The sequence below is a fragment of the Canis aureus genome, chromosome 24 (genome assembly GCF_053574225.1).
Source record: "Canis aureus isolate CA01 chromosome 24, VMU_Caureus_v.1.0, whole genome shotgun sequence".
Classification (NCBI taxonomy): domain Eukaryota; kingdom Metazoa; phylum Chordata; class Mammalia; order Carnivora; family Canidae; genus Canis; species Canis aureus.
Window position 1 is genome coordinate 31307799 of NC_135634.1, and position 19124 is coordinate 31326922.

A 19124-nucleotide genomic window follows, 5' to 3' on the forward strand; every position below is an offset into this window, starting at 1 on the left:
GTGTGTCTCTCTCTGTTTCTATAAATAAATAAATAATAAATAATAAATAAATAATAAATAAATAAATAAATAAATAAATAAATAAATAAATAAAATCTTAAAAAGATAAAGTCAAAACATGGTTCACAAGACACCCCTACTTCATCTACCCTTGAAATGAGTCTATTTTTCTAATAAGGTACTCATAAAAATGGGAATGATGGCAGCCAAATTTTACAGCACGTTTGTTTCCATCAGGTGCTGTGCTAGGTGTTTTATGTGGATTCCCTCTTGTAATTCATTCATATTTCCCTTCAGTTAATTCTGCCCTGAGCCACCACCTCTCCCCCACCCACCCTCCTCCAAGAGGAGAGCAGGGTATCTCCTCCCCTGGAAGCAGGTCATATGCGAAGAGAGAGGTAAAGCTGGGAAACAAAGGAGCAAACAGCCAATTCAGGCTCTCCCTCTCTGCTCTGGAGCTAACCTACTCTCTCAGTAGAAGCAAGGCCCCTACCACATCCCCGGGACCTTTGAGTGCTCGATAAAGAGAAACAGAAATCAATGAGCCTTAAGCACTTTGTGGATGCTGCGTTGGTCACCCCCATGAAGGTGTCAGAAAAATTACTCTCTGCCACTTTTCCTTTAGCACTCACCACATCTACATACATTCTCACGGAGCTCTCAACAACCTGGACAAACAGGTATTCCTGTACCCCTTCCGAAAAGAGATTCTGGGGGCTCTGAGGAACTAAGTGGTTTACATGGAGCCTCGCGGTGGGCAAGTGGCCAAGCTGTGACTTGAATCCAGGTCCATCAGGCTCCAGAGCCCAATCTCTTTCTGAGGCATCACAGTCCTTCAGCTGTGTAGATAAACACGCAGACCAAGGCTTTTTTTTTTCTTTTAAGTCAGTGAAGGAGTCCCACACTGGAAGCAGGAGGATTGGTTACAAGATAAATATGCCCTGAGACTGTTCCCGTGGCACCTGGGCGCTGCTCATCCTTCACTTCCCAGAATGGTAGCATCTTTTTTTTTTTTTTTTTCCCCAGAATGGTAGCATCTTGACCTGCCTTCCAGAAGAGTGTTGCCGGATAAAATACCAGATATCCCGTTAAATTTGAATCTCACATAAACAATACATGTCTTAGTATAAGTATGTCCCAAATATTGCACGGGCTATACTTATACTTGAAAAATATTCATTGCTTATCTGAAATTCAAATCGGAGTGTCCTGCGTTTTTATTCGCTAAATCTGGCAAACACCGCCCCCCTCCTCCCAGAGTCAGAGGCATGCTGGGAAGTCTCCTGCCTGGCTCTTGGTCCCAAGTGTTGCTCCAACCCGAGTTGCCATGGCAGCCTGAGCAGGCCCTTCTGGAGCTGTGTCTACTTACCTCTCCAGCTTCACCTCGCCCCTGCCCTCTACATGCTCCAAACATGCTGAGCTACTTTCAGTTTCCTGGATGTGTCATGCTGCTTCTGGCCTCAGCTCTTAGCACCCGCTGTGCTCGGTGCCTGTCTTCGTCCCTCTCTCCCACTCTCTGGCTGATTCCTATTGATCCTGCGAGTCTCCGCTTGGCGTCACTTCTGCCAGGAAGTCTTCCCCGGTACCCTGAAGCCTGCCCCCTCCCGTCGCAGCCTGCTGCATTCACTCACCATCCACCACGCTTCTCCAGGGAGGGGGGGTGGGTCACAGGCACCCTTGGGCCCCCACACCCAGCACCAGCACGTGGCCTCAGGTAGGAAGTCAGCAGATGCTTATCGAATGAATGAACGGATGGCTAGAGACTGTCCAGGCAGAGCTGGAGCTCTTGAATGCAACTACTTCCTTCCTCCCTCCCATCCTTACTCACTTTTTCATCTCTCCCTCCCTCAGAGTTGTGAAAGGCTGGGGCTTGGGTCCACAACCACTCGTCCTGGCCAGGACTCCGGTAAGGAGAGAGCAGCCAAGGCAGGAGAGGTGTCCTCATGCCCCTTACCTGATGGTGCCCTACCGACTGTCCCTGGGGGCTCAGTTCTAGCTACAGGCCAGCGGAAACTTCTCTTCAGCTTCCAAATCCTCCGGGCACGTGCCCCCTCTGTGTGCAAACTCTGCCCCCCTTCTCCCCACCTCTGGCCCCTGTAAGGGAGCCTAATTGGACTGGGCCCCAAGTTTGGGGTGTGGGGAGACGCCAGTGTCAGATGGCTGAGGGTTAGGGCAGGTGGTGGGGCCCGGTGGGCTCAGAACATCACCCATATGTTCCCTGTTCACCCACCCAAGGCTTTGCCCACGCACAGCCTGACAGCAGGAGAAGGCAGCACAGAACTTAACCCTTTCGTGGAATCTGGAAGGTAGTTTCACAAAGAGCCAGTGAGCAGCCAGTGGGAACTTTAACCCCCAAACACACACACACACACACACACACACACACACACACACACGCACACGCTGGAGTTGCGCCTCTGTGCCCCTCCCAGAGCCCTGCTGGCTTCCAGTCCGGGCTTGATTTCGAAGATGCCCTCTAGGAGGGCAGGAAGTCCGTGCCAGGGCAGTGGGGTGTGCTGGGAATGGGACCAGGGTGGGGGCGCCGAAGGGCACGAGGACAGGGGACAGGGCGGGACGCAGGCAGCGGCTCTGAGGAAGCACCTGAAGTCGGACTGGGGAAGCCCTGCTGGGCGCCCTGAGCCCCAGAGGCGGGTGGCGGGTGGCGGGTGGCGGGTGGCGGGTGGCGGGTCCGAGCCTTCTCATCACCACCCGGAATACGGTACCAGGACAAAGAGCGTCCAGTTAACTCCGCAAGTCGACGTGCGGCGCCCTGGGGAAGGCCCTGGAGCCCAGCGCGGGGTGCGCCCGCCGCCGCCCCCGGGGCTGCCCTCCCGGGAACTCCCGCGCCGCGCAGGTACCCGCAGCCTCGGGAGCGCCCCCGCCCCGCCCCCCGACCCCCGACCCCCGCCGCCCCCCCGCCGCCCCCAACTTGTGGCTGGGCGCTCCGGCCGCATCGCGGGCGCGGACTCACACGGAGGGAAGCGCCGACTCCGCCGGCTCCCGGTCGGCCAGGTGAGGCGCCGGCTGCGCCGCGGCAGGTACAGGTGGGTCGGGGCGGCGGCAGGTAAGGGGTGCGCGGCCGCTCCGGAGGCCTCTGCTGAGTAACAGGGCTGACAGGTTTGTGTTTTCCCCTCTCCTCCTCCTGGTTAACCACACCCCTGCTGCTCTCCTCCTCACTTCCTTAAAGGGTGGGGTGTGTTGTCTGTGGCGCTGAGCGTGTGCCTGCTCCAGCCTCTTACCATAAACCCTGAAATAGACGCCGCCACCAATTCCCTGGGCTGCACGTGCCCACCTGGGGACCCATCTCCGGAGCCCCGAAGGGGTCTCCGGCCCCTGCGAGCCCTGGGAGCGGCTGACCCCTCCCGATGGCTGCCCCCCTCCCCCCTCCTCCCACTCCACTTGCAGGCTTGTGGAGGCCACTCTTAGAGGTTGGGGTTTCCTCTCCAGCCTCCAGGTAGGTTTCAGAGCGGGAGACTGTTACCTGGCTCCCATAATTTCAGCACCTGTGCCCCTCCAGGTCTCTCCCCTGGAGATCGGGGGACTGTCACCAGGGGTTTGGAAGAACTGATCCAGGTGCTTGTGCTGTGAGAGGGAGGACCGCATGGCTGCCCAAGAATTGTCACAGAAGCGGGGCAGCCTTTACCCAGCCCCATCTCCGTATCAGCTGACTTCGCTGCCCAAACAAAGAGGCTGGTTCACCTCTTTACTCAGGCCAGCTGGACAGTGAAATTCAAGGCAGTGATTCAAGGGCATTTAGAAACCCTTTTTTCCCCTATCGCTAGAAAGATTCCAGACTTTCCCCTGAGTGGGAGGAGGTGAACTGGACCTAGCATGAGGTCAGAAAGCTGGTTTGTCCTCCATGTGCCCCACATCCTCAAAGTTCCTCTCCAGAGCCCCTGCCCAAAACTTCTTCATTCTGGGTTCTGTGAAGGATTGGGATCTCCCACAGTTCTAGAACATGCTATTCACATCTCATCTCACAGGATCTCTGCCCCCTGGAGTTGTGCAGCCATACATGACAGTCCAGCAGACACGATGGCCCTCCCTGACACTACCTCACTCACTAACCCTGAACTCAGTGGATCAGCCACCCCAGGAAAACAATAGAAAAATCCAGTATTTGGTGAACATGTCTAAACGCCAACCACTATTGCTAAGAAAGCATTTGGTTTACATGATTTCATCGAATTTCCCCCATTTTTCTGAAAAGAAAATCAAGACTTAGATTACTTGTCTAAGGCCACAAAGCCGGAGAGTTGATGTTTCTCAAAGTGTGACCAGCAAACTACTTGTAGCTTATAAAATGCAGATACCTGGATGCCAATGCAGGTTAACTGACAATCAAAATCTCTGAGCCTGAGGCCCATATCCCAACCAAGGCAACTTACAACCCATTGGATAGGAGCTCATAGCCACAACTGCAGGAGCTCCTCCTTGTCCATCCCATTTACCTATTCATGCTGTTCCCAGTACCAAGTAATGCTGACAACCTGCAAAGCAGTCAGAAGGTGTCCAGGGAAAACTTGGCTAGGGTTTGGCGTGATAAGGCAAGTGTGATGGGTAAACTGATGAAGTTAGCAGGCAAGGTATCCCGGAGGACTAAGGGACCAACTGACGCACAAGGAAATTGTCAGAGGGCCTTGAGAAATGGGGGCCCTCCTGTATTCTTGTGCACAGGAATGAGGAGGTGAATGTTGAGCAGTTCAAGGTTAGATACTTGCACTACCTACTGAGGGTCTGTATTGGGCTGGAGGCAGTGGCAACTAAGAAGCACAACTAATCCAAGCTGGTTTAAGGAAAGGTGAGTTTGTGTATGCTGCCTCCATGTGGCCAAATCCATAAACTACAACCTCGCCAGGCCCTAATTTGAGAAAAGTTCTCAGATACTCAAAAATGCCAGAGGATGTTGAATGAATTCTTCAGAGATGTTTCTTTAAAGCTCCGAAACCTAGCTCCTAGCATCGCAGGATAACAGGTTTTTTGTTTTGTTTTGTTTGAATAAAAGCCTTGGGAAACTCTCTGGGATGGATACTCTGTCTGTAGGTCTCCCCTATGTCCTGTCAAGGATTGATCATGAAAAGTTAAGGTGATAGGGTCACACATGTCAGCCTGTTACCGGCCTTTTAATAAACTTCTCAGAAATGCTTCCAGGAGCCTAGAATTCTGTGTAAATGCTCTTTAAAAATTCTACTTATGGATCATTGTGTGTTCTAAACTTTGTCTAAGCCAGTAGAGAAGGCTTAGATGCACATAGGAGGGATCCAGTCAAAAAGGAAGATGTGACCTTGGGCAAATGAATCCATATCTCTGAGCTTGTCTTCCTAACCGAGGAGAGTAGAGGAATAAGGACTACCTGCTCTACCTATTTCATAAGGTATTATGATGCCCCAATTGATAGGTATGAAAATAGGGAATCCCTGGGTGGTTCCGCGGTTTAGCACCTGCCTTTCGTCTGGGGGCGTGATCTTGGAGCCCCGGGATTGAGTCCCACATTGGGTTCCCTGCATGGATCCTTCCGCCTGTGTCTCTGCCTCTGTGTCTCTCATGAACAAATAATTAAAATTTAATTAAAAAGATAGGTATGAAAATATACATACTATGGTGATTATTATGATTTGTTATTATTATGGTGACACTATGATTTTATTTTTAGAAATAATAGGAATTAGGGGCACCTGCCTGGCTCAGTCGGTAGAATATGTGACTCTTGATCTCAGGATTGTGAGTTCAAGCCCCATGTTGGGTGTGGAGTCTACTTAGAATAATAATAATAATAGGAATTAAATAGGGCACATTTAGTGGGGAGAGATTACATACGTATCTGCTATACAGATACAATCTGTCAAGTGTTCACTGTGTGACTATAACTTTCATCCATCACCTAATAGGCCTTCACAACAATTCATTGAGGTAGATTACAGTATTCTTATTTTGTAGAAAGGAAAAGGAGGCTTGGAAAAGGTAAACAATTTGTCCACAGCCACACATGTGGGAAAGAGCAGGGCTAAATCTAAACTCATCATTGGCACATAAGGTAAGTCACTGCGGTCTCTCTATTATTGATAATGAAATGAAATAACATAATGTAAATTTATTATTAGAATACATTTCATTTTTGGGTGCCTGGGTGGCTCAGCTGGTTAAGCATCTGACTCTTGGATCTCGGTTCAGGTCATGATCTCAGGGTCATGGGTTCCAGCTTCACGCTGGGCTCCATGCTGAACATGGAGCCTACTTTAATAAAAAACAAAAACAAAGCCAGAATACATTTCATTTTAAAAGAATAGTACGAATAGTGTTCTTTTAAAAGAATAAGTGTTCTGAACAAAAAAATGAATGAACAGTCATAGGCACAAAGACAAAGTAAAAGAAATCCTTCATCACCAAAGGGTATCTACCTCTAATTAAACCAAGTACCACAGGGTTTGCTAGATCACAGTTGAGGCCACCCCCCCCCCCAAAAAAAAACCCAAACCTCAAAACCATACTGTTGACTTCAAAAGGGCTCTATTTCTATCCATGAGGGCACAGCTGGTTGTCCTTTATTCCCTTATAAAAGAATCCCTGATTTTTAGTTGGTCATAGATTGCATGTCCCAGTCTCCTTTGCAGGTATGGCCATGTGATTAAGTTCTGGGCAATGGCTGGTGAGTGGTAGTTATGTGTGCAGCTTCAGGATCATGCCCATCAAGGGAATGGACAAACCTCTACCATTTCCTTTTTCACTGGCACCGAATGATGGAAACTGGAGCAGCCATCCTGGTCTGTGGTGTTGAGAAATGAAGTCTGGGTCTCTAGTGCCATTCGCCACAATGCTAGTCCTAGACCTGGTCTGGGCCAACTTGAACTTTTACAGGAGAAGGAAAGAAACTCTTCAATTGTTAAGGTTGTTGCATTTGGGGCTTTTTTGTTACCATAGTTTCAAATGTATCTTAATACAGTATCATTCAGCCTATCTTCTTTTGTCTATAAATGAAGGCAGAACCTCAATTTCCTCATCTATAAAATGGGAATAATTTGCTGCAGGGTTGTCAGAAGGACTAGAAATAATACATGTAAATTTCCCTGCTAGTGCCATGGCTCATAGCTGGAGGACATTACATCCTGTTGTAACTTTTAAAAATGTATTCCTGAAATAAAAATAACAGTTGATTTAAAATCCTCCATCACTGGGGCGACTGGGTGGCTGTTGGTTGAGCCTCTGACTCATGATCTTAGCTCAGGTCATGATCTCAGAGTGGTGAGATGGAATCCTGTGTTGGGCCCCATGCTGGGTGTGGAGCCAACTTTTAAAAAGGGGAGAGGGGAAGGTTTTACCTAAAATACTCCACCACACCCATCCCCCTAAATGTGGAGGAGAGAAGGGAGACCAACATAGCAAATTTGATTACTGGTGTAGGTGGGGGTTCCCTCTCATACTGTGTTTGCTCTCATATTGTGTATGCTGTTCCCTCTCATATTGTGTTTGAAAATGTTCATAGTGAAAAAGTTAAAATAAATAAAATCTTTCCATAGAGGAAAAAGAAATGTATTCCTGGAAATAATCTAAAGTGAATCTCTTTGGGGAAAAATAAAACCATATTAAATCCATTGAGAAATTAATTTTGGGTAACCGAGAGAGAGAGCAGACGGAGAAGTCAGGAGAATTTTATTTTCCTTTTAAAGTCAACAGGCAGAGCCTCAGTGCCACAGAGGCCAGGCAGTTTCCACAGCTCCCCAAGGTGGCTGCAGGGCAGCGGGCTGTAGGTGCTCCTGCAGAGTGCCCGTGTGGAAGTAGAGCCTGCCCTGCTGCTCTGCCCATTTCGAGTCAGCAACATGACTTCTATGACTTTGGCCTTCTTGACTTTCAATCCCTTACTCCCATCTGTGAGTGAGCTCACCAGGTCCCCACAGCTGATGGATAAGCTCTGAAGCAACTGCATGACTGTGTGAGTGAGCCTTGTCTTGCCATTATTGACATCTGCAATTCTAACAAATGTGGATGGCTATCTGTGCCTCGCCCACACTAGGAAGCATCAAGTGGAATTGAGAGCAGGCTGCTACAGGCAGATTGGTTGTTAGCAGTAAGAAGGTCTAAAAAAGAAAAAAATAATAATAAAGTGCCTAGCAAATGCAAGGACCCTTAAAACATAGGCATCTGTGGCCATTTACAGAACAGAGAGAAACCACCCTACATCCTGTTTAAGTCCTGAGGGCGCCCCTTTTTTACCCAGAACAGCAATTATTGTCTATTTTGGTAAGTCATGAAGGGAAGTTTAAATTATGTCCTGCATCCTATATTTTAGAGGGGAAAAAAATCACACATTTATAAAATGTCTATTCAAAATATTTGCAATAAAATAATTGGGTATTTAAAGAGAAATTTCAGGAACATGGAAAATCCATTTAGGTTTCATTTTGTCAAGAACCAAGTTGTTGCCTGTCTGTACTAGAGTATTTTACCACCCTACCTCTTTCACAGAGTAGCAGCAGTGTGTAGCCTTCACTGGGGACATCCATATAAGGTGTTGAAAGGCCTGAATGTCTACAGAAGCAAGGCAGGGAATATGAGGGAAGGAAGTTAGCTGGATAGGGTCTGTGGCAAACTGGAGAACAAATGTCCCTCCTACAGGGAGCACCTGCTATTCAGCTCAAGTCTACTGCCATGCAGAAGATGCTTAATGTAGCAATGAAGCAAGAGCTTTCTTTTTCTAAAAGCAAGAGACAATCAACTGTCCAGAAAGAGATTAATAACTCTATTTACCATAGTATTCAAAAGAGGAAAATACTTAGGAATGAGCCTCATGAAGGAGGCAAAAGACTTGCATGCTGAAAACTACAAAACATTGCTAAAGGAAATCACAGGACATAAATAAATGGAAAGATAGTCTGTGTTTATGGATTGGAATACCTGATACTGTTGTGAAGATGTCAATACTACCCAAAGTGATCTACAGATTTAGTGCAATCTCTATAAAAATCCCAACAACATTTAATGCAAGAAAAAAAAAAATCCATCCTAAAATTTATAGGAATCTTAAGGGACCCTGATGGTCAAATGATCTTTACAAAGAAGAACAGAGTTGGAGGTCTCACACTTCTAGATTTCAAAACTTATTACAGTATAATAATGAAAACATGTGGTGCTGACATGAAAACAGACATAAAGACCAATGGAAGAGAAGAGAGACTCCTCAAATAAACTCTTGTGTATAGAGTTGAATGATCTTCAACAAGGATGCCAAGGCTAGTCAATGATCTTCAACAAATGGTGCCAGGAAAACTGGATATCCACATGCAAAAGAGTGAAAGGGGACCCCTCCCTTATACCATATGTAGAAATTCAAAATGGAAGGGCTCCTGGGTGGCTTAGCTGGTTAAGTGTCCAATTCTTGGTTTTGGCTCACATCATGATCCCAGGGTTCTGGGGAGCACTGGGCTCTCTACTCAGTGGGTAGTCTGTTTCCCCTCTCTCTCCCCCTCTGCCCTGCTCATGCATGCTAATAAATAAATCTTAAAAAAAAATTAATCCAAAATGGATTGAAGACCTATTCGTAAGACTTAATACTATAAAGCCTTAGGAAAACATTAGAGAAAAAGCTTCATAACACTGGATTTGGCAATGGTTTCTTGGATATGCCATCAAAAGGCAATAAAAGTAGAAATAGATCAGTCGGACTACATCAAAATAAATAATTTCTATGCATCAAAATCAACAAAGTGAAAAGGCAACCTACAGAAAGGTAGGAAATATTTGCAAATTATATATCTGATAAGGGGTTAATACCCAAAAGGTAGAAAAAACTCATACAACAACAAAAAATTATCTAATTTAAAAATCGGCATCACATCCAATAGAATGCCTACAATAAATAGAAAAGAATAAGTGGAGGCCAAGATGTGAGGCAACTGGAACCCATTTGCACTACTGGTGAGGATGTAAAATGGTGCGGCTACTATGCAAAATAGTATGGCAGTTCTTCAAAACAGTAGAAGTAGAATTACCTTTATGATTCACAGCTTCCACCTCTGGGCTTATATCCAAAAGAATTGAAAACAGAGCTTCAAAGAGATGTTTATGCACTCATGTTCATAGCAGCATTATTCACAAGAGCCAAAGGTAGGAGCAACACAAGTGTCCATGGATGGATGAATGGATAAACAATGTGTTCTATCCACACAATGGAATATTATTCAGCTTTAAAGAAGGAAGGAGAATCTAACACAGGCTGTAACATGGATGGACTTTGAGGACGTGATACTAAGTGAAATAACCCAGAACAAAAAGACGAATGCTGTATGATTCCATTTATATGAGGCACCTAAAATAATCAAATTCATAGAGACAGAAAGTAGTCTGGTTGGTTGCCAAGAGCTGGGGGAAGGATGGGACAAGATCTGTTTAACAGGTAAAGTGTTTCAGTTTCGCAAGATGAAAGGTTATGGGTACTGATTATAGACCAATGAAAATATACTTACCATTACTGGACTGTACATTTAGAAATGTTTAGGATGGTAAATTTTATGTTTCTTTTAGCACAATTAAATCTTTTTAACTGGGGGAAAAAAAAAAGCAAAGGTAGAAATCTGACTAATGTGAAATCTCCTGATTTGCAAATGTTTGCAACTGTCCTGAACCTAAAGTTACCTACCTAATGGCAATTTTCCCCTCTTTCATAATACATAGCCAAGTCTCAAATACATCTCAGTGACCATCCCTCCACTTCCGTGACTCAGGTAAATCCTGACTGGTTCAAGGCAACCATAGTGGTCATATTCTTCTTGCCAGTGATGCATTCAGAGGTGGGCGTGTGACCCAGTTCTGACCAACAAGATGTGAGAAGTCTTCTGAAGGGTTTTAGAAAAGGTTTCTTGGCTCTGAAAATGAGACATACTAGAGAGAAGTGGCCCTATTCCATTTATGGACATTGGCTGATATCAGGATAGGATGCCTGGAGCTGTTGCAGTAATTTTCCAACCGAAAGGAAGCTATAGGCAGACATTCAAGATGGAAAGAATCTGGGTCTCACTGTCTTTGGGTTGGACATAGCCTTCTTACTGCTAGACTTTCAGTTATATAAGATTCGGTTATATAAGATTATCCATCCTCTTATTGTTTAATCATTTTGAGTTGCATTTTAAAAGTTGAGGCTTACCAAATGTCCATTGATTATGAATGAAGAAGTTGATATATATATATCTTTTTTTTTAAATTTTTATTTATTTATGATAGTCACAGAGAGAGAGAGAGGCGCAGAGACACAGGCAGAGGGAGAAGCAGGCTCCATGCACCGGGAGACCGATGTGGGATTCGATCCCGGGTCTCCAGGATCGCGCCCTGGGCCAAAGGCAGGCGCCAAACCGCTGCGCCACCCAGGGATCCCCTATATATATACCAATAGTGATATATATATCACTATTAGCCGTAAAAAGAATGAAAGTTTGCCATTTGCAATGATGTAGATGGAGCTAGTGTGTATTATGCTAAGCAGATTAAGTCAGTCAGAGAAAGACAAATACCGTATGATTTCATTCATATGTAGAATTTAAGAAACGAAACACGTGAACATGGCGGGGGGGCAAAACAGAGAGGCAAACCATAGAACAGACCCTTACCTATAGAGAACAAACTGAGGGTTGCCGGAGGGGAGGTGGGCAGGGGGACAGACTAAATGGGTGTTGTGATGAACCACCACATTCTACCCCTGAAACCAATATTACACTATACATTAACTGGAATTTAAATAAAAACTTGAAACAAAAAAAAATAGAAGTTAGAGTTTAGGTCATAAATGATAAATTATACAGAGGGGAAAAATATGTGGATCAAATAAAAGAAGTCTTCAACAAAATCTGACCCAGAGGCAGGTGATTTACTACCTTAGCTGTATCCCTAATAGCTTACACGAACACTATTTCTTATAGAAGTCCTCTTTGCATTATTCAAACTAAATCAGAGCCCCTTTCTTCCTTTTTTCCCCAGGTTCAGGCTTCAGAGAAGTCCCAGGCCATCAATGGTGTCCATATCAAGCATCAGACTACAGTAATATCCTCAAAGACTTCCATGGTATTTCTGTTGAATAAGTTCAATCATGTCTGCATCTCTGGTTGCCTATTTCTGGAAGTGGCTTTTGTAATTGCCAGCTCTGCAACTGCTGCATTCAGCGACCATTGTACATAATATTATCCCTGTAATATTCTGATATGAAATCTACTTTTCAGATATTAACAGAGCCACTCCAGCTTTGACTCCTGTTAACATGGTACGTCTTTTTCTATCCTTTTAACTTATATGTATGCTTATATTTAAAGCGGGCTCCTTTTAGGCAACATACAATTGGGTCTTGATTTTCTCTTAAAAATCTAATCTTGTTAATCTAATCTGTCTTTTATTTGCAAGAGTCACTTTCTAGTCTACGGATTTAAAAAGAAAAAAAAAAACAATTCACCCATCTTTCTCCTAGGAATTTTTTTCTCTAACACATTTGAAGAATAGTTGTCATTCCTTACATACATTTTCATGGTTATAGCAGGGGTCAGGAAAGTGGCAGTGCCCAGCAAGAATGCCTGGGGTAAAGGACAGAGACAGCCAGTGGACTTTTGCATTAATTTAGTAGGTATAACAGAGGACCTGAACCGCAAGGTCCTCTGGGAAAGTTCCTTCCTACTGAAAGAAGATACAGAAGCTGGTGACAAATTGTTTATAGTCACTAAGATTTCTCTTTTCTGGTCTCTGGGTATTAGTCACCCTTTATACCAAAATTATGCAAAGGATAAAAAAGTTCAGAGTGTCTGCACTGAGCCACTGGAGCATTTATCTGGACCTTTCCTTTTATGGTTGAGGAAGAGGAAGTCAGAAAAGTGCCCTGGGTCATCCCTCCAGCTCATGGTGGGGCTTGGAATAGAACCAAGTCCTTTCTGATTTCCAGAAAGCCTGGAGAACCTCATTGGTTCTCATTGAATGCTAAGTTTTGTATTGTGCTTAAAGAAAATAAAACCTATTTAATTTCTACTTTTTTTTTTTTTTTAAGATTTTATTTATTCATTCATGAGAGACACAGAGACACAGGCAGAGGGAGAGGCAGGCTCCATGCAGGGAGCCGGACGTGGGACTCTATCCTGGGACTTCAGGATCAGGCCCCGGACTGAAAGCGGCGCTAAGCCGCTGAGCCACCTGGGCTGCCCTAATTTCTACTTTTCACCCGTTTTGATTTGCGGCCCCACTTAAGAGTGTGAGAAAAACAATGACAAAACAAACAGGTAAAACCACGCAAGAACATAATGAAACACACAGATAGCAAACAGATGGACAGGGCACTGGGATACACAGATAAGAACTCAGTGACAGAAAAGGAAACTAGAAAACGTGATTCCCAGGGAGGTACCTGGAGTGCAGGGTTAATAGCCCCATCTTGTGGCCGTTTCAGACACTGCCTCCAAGGCTAGGTTTTGAGTCCCTCTATTAACTCCAGATCTGATCTAGAACAGTGGGCTGCAAGCTTCTTTTTTTTGGGGGGGGGGCGGGGGGGGGGGCGCAAGCTTTACAGTACGTGGATATCACTTGGAGAGCCTGTCAAAAGTAGATCAAAGGGCCCACGAATCTGCGCTTTTAGAAAGCTCCCAGGTAATGCAGGAGGGCCGTGAACCTGGTGTGAGAAACACTGAAGGAGGCAGCAACTGGTGGTGTTCATCCCCCTGGCATTGTGGCAGAGCGGCTGCTCTGAGGAAAAGTCTGGAAGACAACTGTCAAGACCTGTCAAAGGACTGAGATTTTGGCCTGCTTGCAAATTGACACCGTAGCCTGTCAAAGGTTCAAGAATGCTGGTAGGGGAGACTCCCGGACCAGAGACAAAGCAGCTCGATACTAACAGGCAACGGCGATCCGAGAATTATTTGGGGCCACTTTTCTGAGCCCCGATTCCCAGAAGCCGAAGTGATGAGGGCCATGGCAGGCTGCCTCATACAAGAGGAATTAGAAGGTCAGGGAGACTCATTCTTTCATCACAGGGATTAGGTCGGCCAGATCAGGGGATCCCTGGGTGGCTCAGCGGTTTAGCGCCGCCTTCAGCCCCGGGTGTGATCCTGGAGTCCGGGGGTCGAGTCCCACGTCGAGTCCCACGTCGAGTCCCACGTCGAGTCCCACATCGGGCTCCCTGCATGGAGCCTGCTTCTCCCTCTGCCTGTGTCTCTGCCTCTCTCTCTCTCTCTCTCTGTGTCTCTCATGAATAAATAAATAAAATCTTTAAAAAATAATTAAACTGATAGAAAAAGTCCTCAAGAAAGCCTGACACGGAAATACTTTTGAGAGGAATGAAAACAAAAACAAAACATACCAGAACTTATGGGAAAGAGCAAAAGCAGGGCTCAGAAGGAAATTTATAGCTGTGATAGCTGTGATGTCTGCATTAAAAAGGACGAATGAGGGAATGCCTGGATGGCTCAGCGGTTCGGTGCCTGCCTTCAGCCCAGGGCCTAATCCTGGAGACTGGAGACCCGGGATCGAGTCCCACATTGGGCTCCCTGCACGGAGCCTGCTTCTCCCTCTGCCTCTCTCTCTCTCTCTATGTATAAATATCTGTGTCTCCCATGAATAAATAAAATCTTAAAAAAAAAAAAAACAAAAAAAGGACGAATGATCTCAAACCAACGCTTTGGCTCAGGGCGTGATCCTGGAGTCTGGGGCAGTCCCACGTCGGGCTCCCTGCATGGAGCCTGCTTCTCCGTGTGTGTGTGTGTGTGTGTGTGTGTGTCTCATGAATGAATTAAAAAAAAAAAAAAGATCTTTGCCTGGAGGGAGGCATTCCAAAAAGAGGCAGTCCGGGCTCAAAGAGGGAAGAATGACACACGGAGAACGGTCTTCCAACAGACTCCGGGCACGCGGACGCATCAGGGCAGAGGCCGGGTACCTGCGGGGAGATCACAGCGAGGCATCACCGGGAAGGGCTGGGGCGCCGGGGCCGGGGGCTGGGGCGCGGCGGGCGCGGGTCCTGCGTCAGGCCCTTCCTCCGTTTGAACGGGGCGTCCGTGGCGGGACCCCCCTCCCCCTGCCCCTCCCCTTCCCCCGTCACGTAGACGAGACACGACCACCGCTTTACTCACTAGGAAACGGCTTCGGAAAGGACTGAGCGCTGCCCCCTTGTGCAGCCGCGGGACGGGGAAGGGGTTTTGGGGCGGTCTCTCGGCGAGCCGCTCCTCTCACCTGTTTGCTCCTCGCCCCAGGGGGCAGGGGGCAGGGGTCAGGGGGCAGGACCAGGACGGCCGAGCTCAGGGAGCCTCCAAAGCAAGGGTGGGGCACGGGTCCTCACGGCCCGGCCTCCGCTTCGCAGCCACGAAGCGCACGGGTCGCCCTTGTCCAACCTGCGGGCATGAAATTTCCCGGGACTGGTTGAAGAGGAGGCTCCAGAACTTCACGGCGCAGTTCAAGTCGGAAACAGGTTTCCGGTGACACGGAAGCCCTACCGCACAAACGGGGAGTTTCCTTCCCCCGAAACCGGGTCGGACCGGCGGGGACCGGCGGGGACCGCAGAGCGCAGGGATCCACCCCGCGCTTCCGGGCTTTCCCGCGCCGAGCGGAACTGGGGCGGAGCCTCCAGAGCGCGCCCCGCGCGATTGGCCGGCGCCGCCGTCGCTCAGCGCTCCGAGCGGAAGGGGCGGAGCTCCGCTTAACCGCGGGGTCCCGGAGCTTGCAGGCGGGTGGGAGGGGCCGGAGCGAAAGTTGCGGGCTTGGGGACCGGGGGCCGCCGCTATGGAGCTGGGCCCCGCCGTGTCCCCCGGGCCTTCCCGCTCCTTCAAGGAGGAGCTGCTCTGCGCCGTCTGCTACGACCCCTTCCGCGACGCCGTGACTCTGCGCTGCGGCCACAACTTCTGCCGCGGGTGCGTGACCCGCTGCTGGGAGGTGCAGGTGGCGCCCACCTGCCCGGTGTGCAAGGACCGCGCGGCCCTCGCCGACCTGCGCACCAACCACACCCTCAACAACCTGGTGGAGAAGCTGCTGCGCGAGGAGGCCGAGGGCGCGCGCTGGGCGGGCCCCCGCTCCCCGCGCCTCTGCCGCCCGCACCGCGGCCAGTTCAGCCTCTTCTGCCTCGACGACAAGGAGCTGCTGTGCTGCTCGTGCCAGGCCGACCCCCGGCATCAGGGGCACCGCGTGCAGCCGGTGAAAGACACCGCCCACGACTTTCGGGTAAGAGCGGCAGCGCGGGAGGCGGCCGAGCGCGCACGTGGCAGCCGGGGCCGCCCTGGACCTCCGCGCCCCGACCCCCGCGGCCAGGACCCTCAGCGCCCCGCAGAGGGGTCGGCCCAGGGGGCTTGGGGTGGGGGAAGAAAGAACGTAAGCAGGAAGTGTGGAAGCGGGTTACCCGATGCTCCCAAGACGGCCCCACCCGCTTCTGAAGGGCTGAGACCGCGCACCCTTAATGCCCTTCATGCCAGCAGGGTGCGACACGGCCGCTTGAGGGGGACAGGTGTGGGCCACGCCCGAGAATCCTGGGGCTGCGCACATTTAGAGGTGTGGGAATCCCAGACCTGGCCAGGGATGCGGAGCCCTAAGATCTCCCCAAAAGAGGTCACGTACTTCCCCAGGCCGGCCCTATGTATTGTGCAGGAGTGGAGAGGCTCTTGGCCTTGGCCCGCCGGCTTACTCTGAGTCACTCCCAGCGCTCCGATGTCTATAGCCCCTGTGGCTATAATAAAGTGAGCAACTTACAGGGCGAAGTAACGTGGAGAATACTTTGGTATACGAAGGAAAAGGGATCAGAAAATAAGGATTTGCCAACTTGGGAGTTTTCAAAAATTTTGACTTTAGACCATGTTTTTTTTTTTTTTTCCATTGTGATCCAGAACACCCAAATGTAAGTATCAGTGGAAACAAAAATTCTGTGAAAATGTCTATTGTACTCTGGCGTTTTCTGTTATTTTATATTTATGTATTGTTTTATTTCTAGAAATTGCATGGAATGTGAAACATTAATTTATTTCCTCACCTACTAATGCTTGGGTCAGACCCGCTGGTCAGCTGGTAGGAAGCTGAGTGTATTGAAAAGGAGGCACTGCAAGAACCCTTAATGCCTAGTCTCCAGACATATATTTTTTTTTTAATGCCTTTCTTAAGAAATATCTAAAGTTAGAGTTTCATGGACATCTTGACAGAGTTCAGGTGAAGGGGAATGCCACCAATATGCTTACTACATGATTACTACAGTAGCTTGCCAAAGGGATAACCCTATAACTCCTGTTGCCTTATTTGTTTAACAGTGGTCCACAACAATGCTTTTCCCCATTCCCACTGGCAGAAGTGCCAGGTCCTGGTTTGGGACAGCTAAAGTAAGTGCTGGGCGTTCTGGGGGCTGGGACCGAGGTAGGGGGGCGCACCATGGATCAAGTCATGACTAATCACCATGGGGCTGGCACAGGTACAGATCAGGACGATGGGCAGGGGTCAAGGCCAAGAGCACTAAGGCAGAACCCCCAGGCCTGGCTAATCCAGGATTTAAGATCAGCGAGTCAGGTGTCAGGAAGCACATATGGTCTAATGACAACTTCATGTTCCTTCAGCAGATGCCTTGTGCTGCTAGGTCCCAGGGATACTGCAAGGCATGAGATAAACAACAATTCATACCTTCAAGGAACTTCAAGCAGAGGTCTGAGGGATGAGGAGGTGTTAGCCAGGTGAAGAGGTTGAGGGAGGGTATTTCAGTCAGAGGCGGCAGCATATGAAAGGTCCAGAAGCTGGGAGGCTTGCTTTTCTAGGCACTAAGAATTTGGAAATGCAGAAGCAGCCATGAGGCCTTGGACTCAGGCTTTATTCTAGAGACTGTAGGGAGCAGTAGGAGATTTTTTTTTTCTTTTAAATCTTATTCATTCATTCATTCATTCATTCATGAGAGACAGAAAGAGAGAGAGAGAGAGAGAGAGAGGCAGAGACACAGGCAGAGGGAGAAGCAGGCTCCATGCAGGAAACCTGATGTGGGACTCGATCCCAGGACTCCAGGATCATGCCCTGGGCTGAAGGCAGGTGCTAAACCACTGAGCCACCCAGGGATCCCCAGTAGGAGGGTTTTTTAAGCAGGGTTATGATGCCGTCAGATTGATGGGCACCCAGGGCGACATGCAAGGAGGCAGGGAGTCTAGTCCTAAAAGATTGAAGGAGAATGCAAGCTAAGTGTGCTCAGCCTGATGCAGGATGCAACTCATTCAGCATGTTAGACAACTATGTGCTATGTTGTGTTCTGGAACCTATTAGGGGCGCTGAGGCTGCTGAAGTAAGAGGAGCCCTCACTCTATGGAGCTTGTAGGATAGCAGGGGGCGTCAGACAGTATATGGACAAGTTGTAGTTCTGCGTGACTGGGCACAGAGCAGTATGAGAAGGCTGGAGAGGTGAGACGAGGCCGGAGGGGCTTCCGTCCTGTGCCGTGGGGGGCCTTAAAAGCTTTTAAATAGGGACTTTTAGGAAGAGAGGAGACATGCTTTAGAAAGATCAGTTTGGCAATCATGTGAGGAATTTGACAAAAAGAGGCATCATACTAGCCAGCAAGAGTAATTGTACTATCCAGCACTTTTTGAGCACTTACTGCGTGCCAGGTGCTTTTGTGTGTTTACACATCAACAAATTTAATCCTCACAAAAACCCGATGTGGTTGCATATTAGTTTCCTGTTGCTGTTGTCATAAATTGCCACAAACATGTCAATTTGACATGGCACAGACATATTTTCTCAGAGTTCTGGAGGTGAGGTTAGAAGTCCTAAAATCAAGGTGTTGGCAGGGCTATGTGCCTTTTGGAGACTAGGCTTTATCCAGCTTTTAGAAGCTCCTTCCTCTGTCTTTAAAGCACATCATTCCAACTTCTGTTTCTGTTGTCCATTGCCTTCTCTGACGGACTCTACTGACTTACTCTTATAAGGACCTTCTGATGACATTGAGCTCACCTAGACAATCCAGGATAATCATCTTAAAATCCATAATGTAATCACATCTATAAAGTCCCTTTTTGTCATATAAATAATACAGTCACTGAATCTAACTTTTAGGGTGTGGACATCTTTATTCAGCTTGCTACAGGTAGGTACTACTTCCCCCATTTTACAGACAGTGACCCTATGTCTCAGGTTAAGTAACTTGTCCAGAGTCACAGAGCGAGTACAACAGAGT

The 19124-nt window shown here is 47.9% G+C and overlaps 2 protein-coding genes and 1 long non-coding RNA gene across 6 annotated transcripts in view; 1 reads left to right on the top strand and 2 right to left on the bottom strand.

Moving 5' to 3' along the window:
• Positions 1-3195, bottom strand: part of PTK2B (protein tyrosine kinase 2 beta) — a 126448-nt gene extending 123253 nt beyond the window's left edge. Inside the window, exon 1 of one of the 3 annotated variants that reach the window (XM_077868755.1) lies at positions 2972-3195. The gene's annotated coding sequence lies outside the window, so the exon portion shown is untranslated. Of the gene's footprint in view, positions 1-1369; positions 1519-2971 lie in introns of those variants that run through there. The other 2 variants (XM_077868753.1, XM_077868754.1) reach the window with 2 other exon arrangements.
• Positions 3196-7630: 4435 nt separating this feature from the next.
• Positions 7631-15607, bottom strand: LOC144295999 (uncharacterized). Of its 2 annotated transcripts, XR_013363136.1 has the most exons (3): positions 15078-15556; positions 14766-14884; positions 7631-8072 (listed from the first exon to the last, which is right to left on the bottom strand). It is a non-coding gene; the product is annotated as an uncharacterized LOC144295999 (long non-coding RNA). The 2 variants fall into 2 exon arrangements; XR_013363135.1 differs by having other exon boundaries at positions 7631-14884; positions 15078-15607.
• A 27-nt stretch (positions 15608-15634) lies between these two features.
• The window catches only part of TRIM35 (tripartite motif containing 35), a 30326-nt gene continuing 26836 nt past the window's right edge, over positions 15635-19124 (top strand). Inside the window, exon 1 of the mRNA XM_077868756.1 lies at positions 15635-16158. Within this exon, the coding sequence (XP_077724882.1) occupies positions 15724-16158 (435 nt within the window). The 5' untranslated portion in view covers positions 15635-15723. The remainder of the gene's footprint in view (positions 16159-19124) is intronic.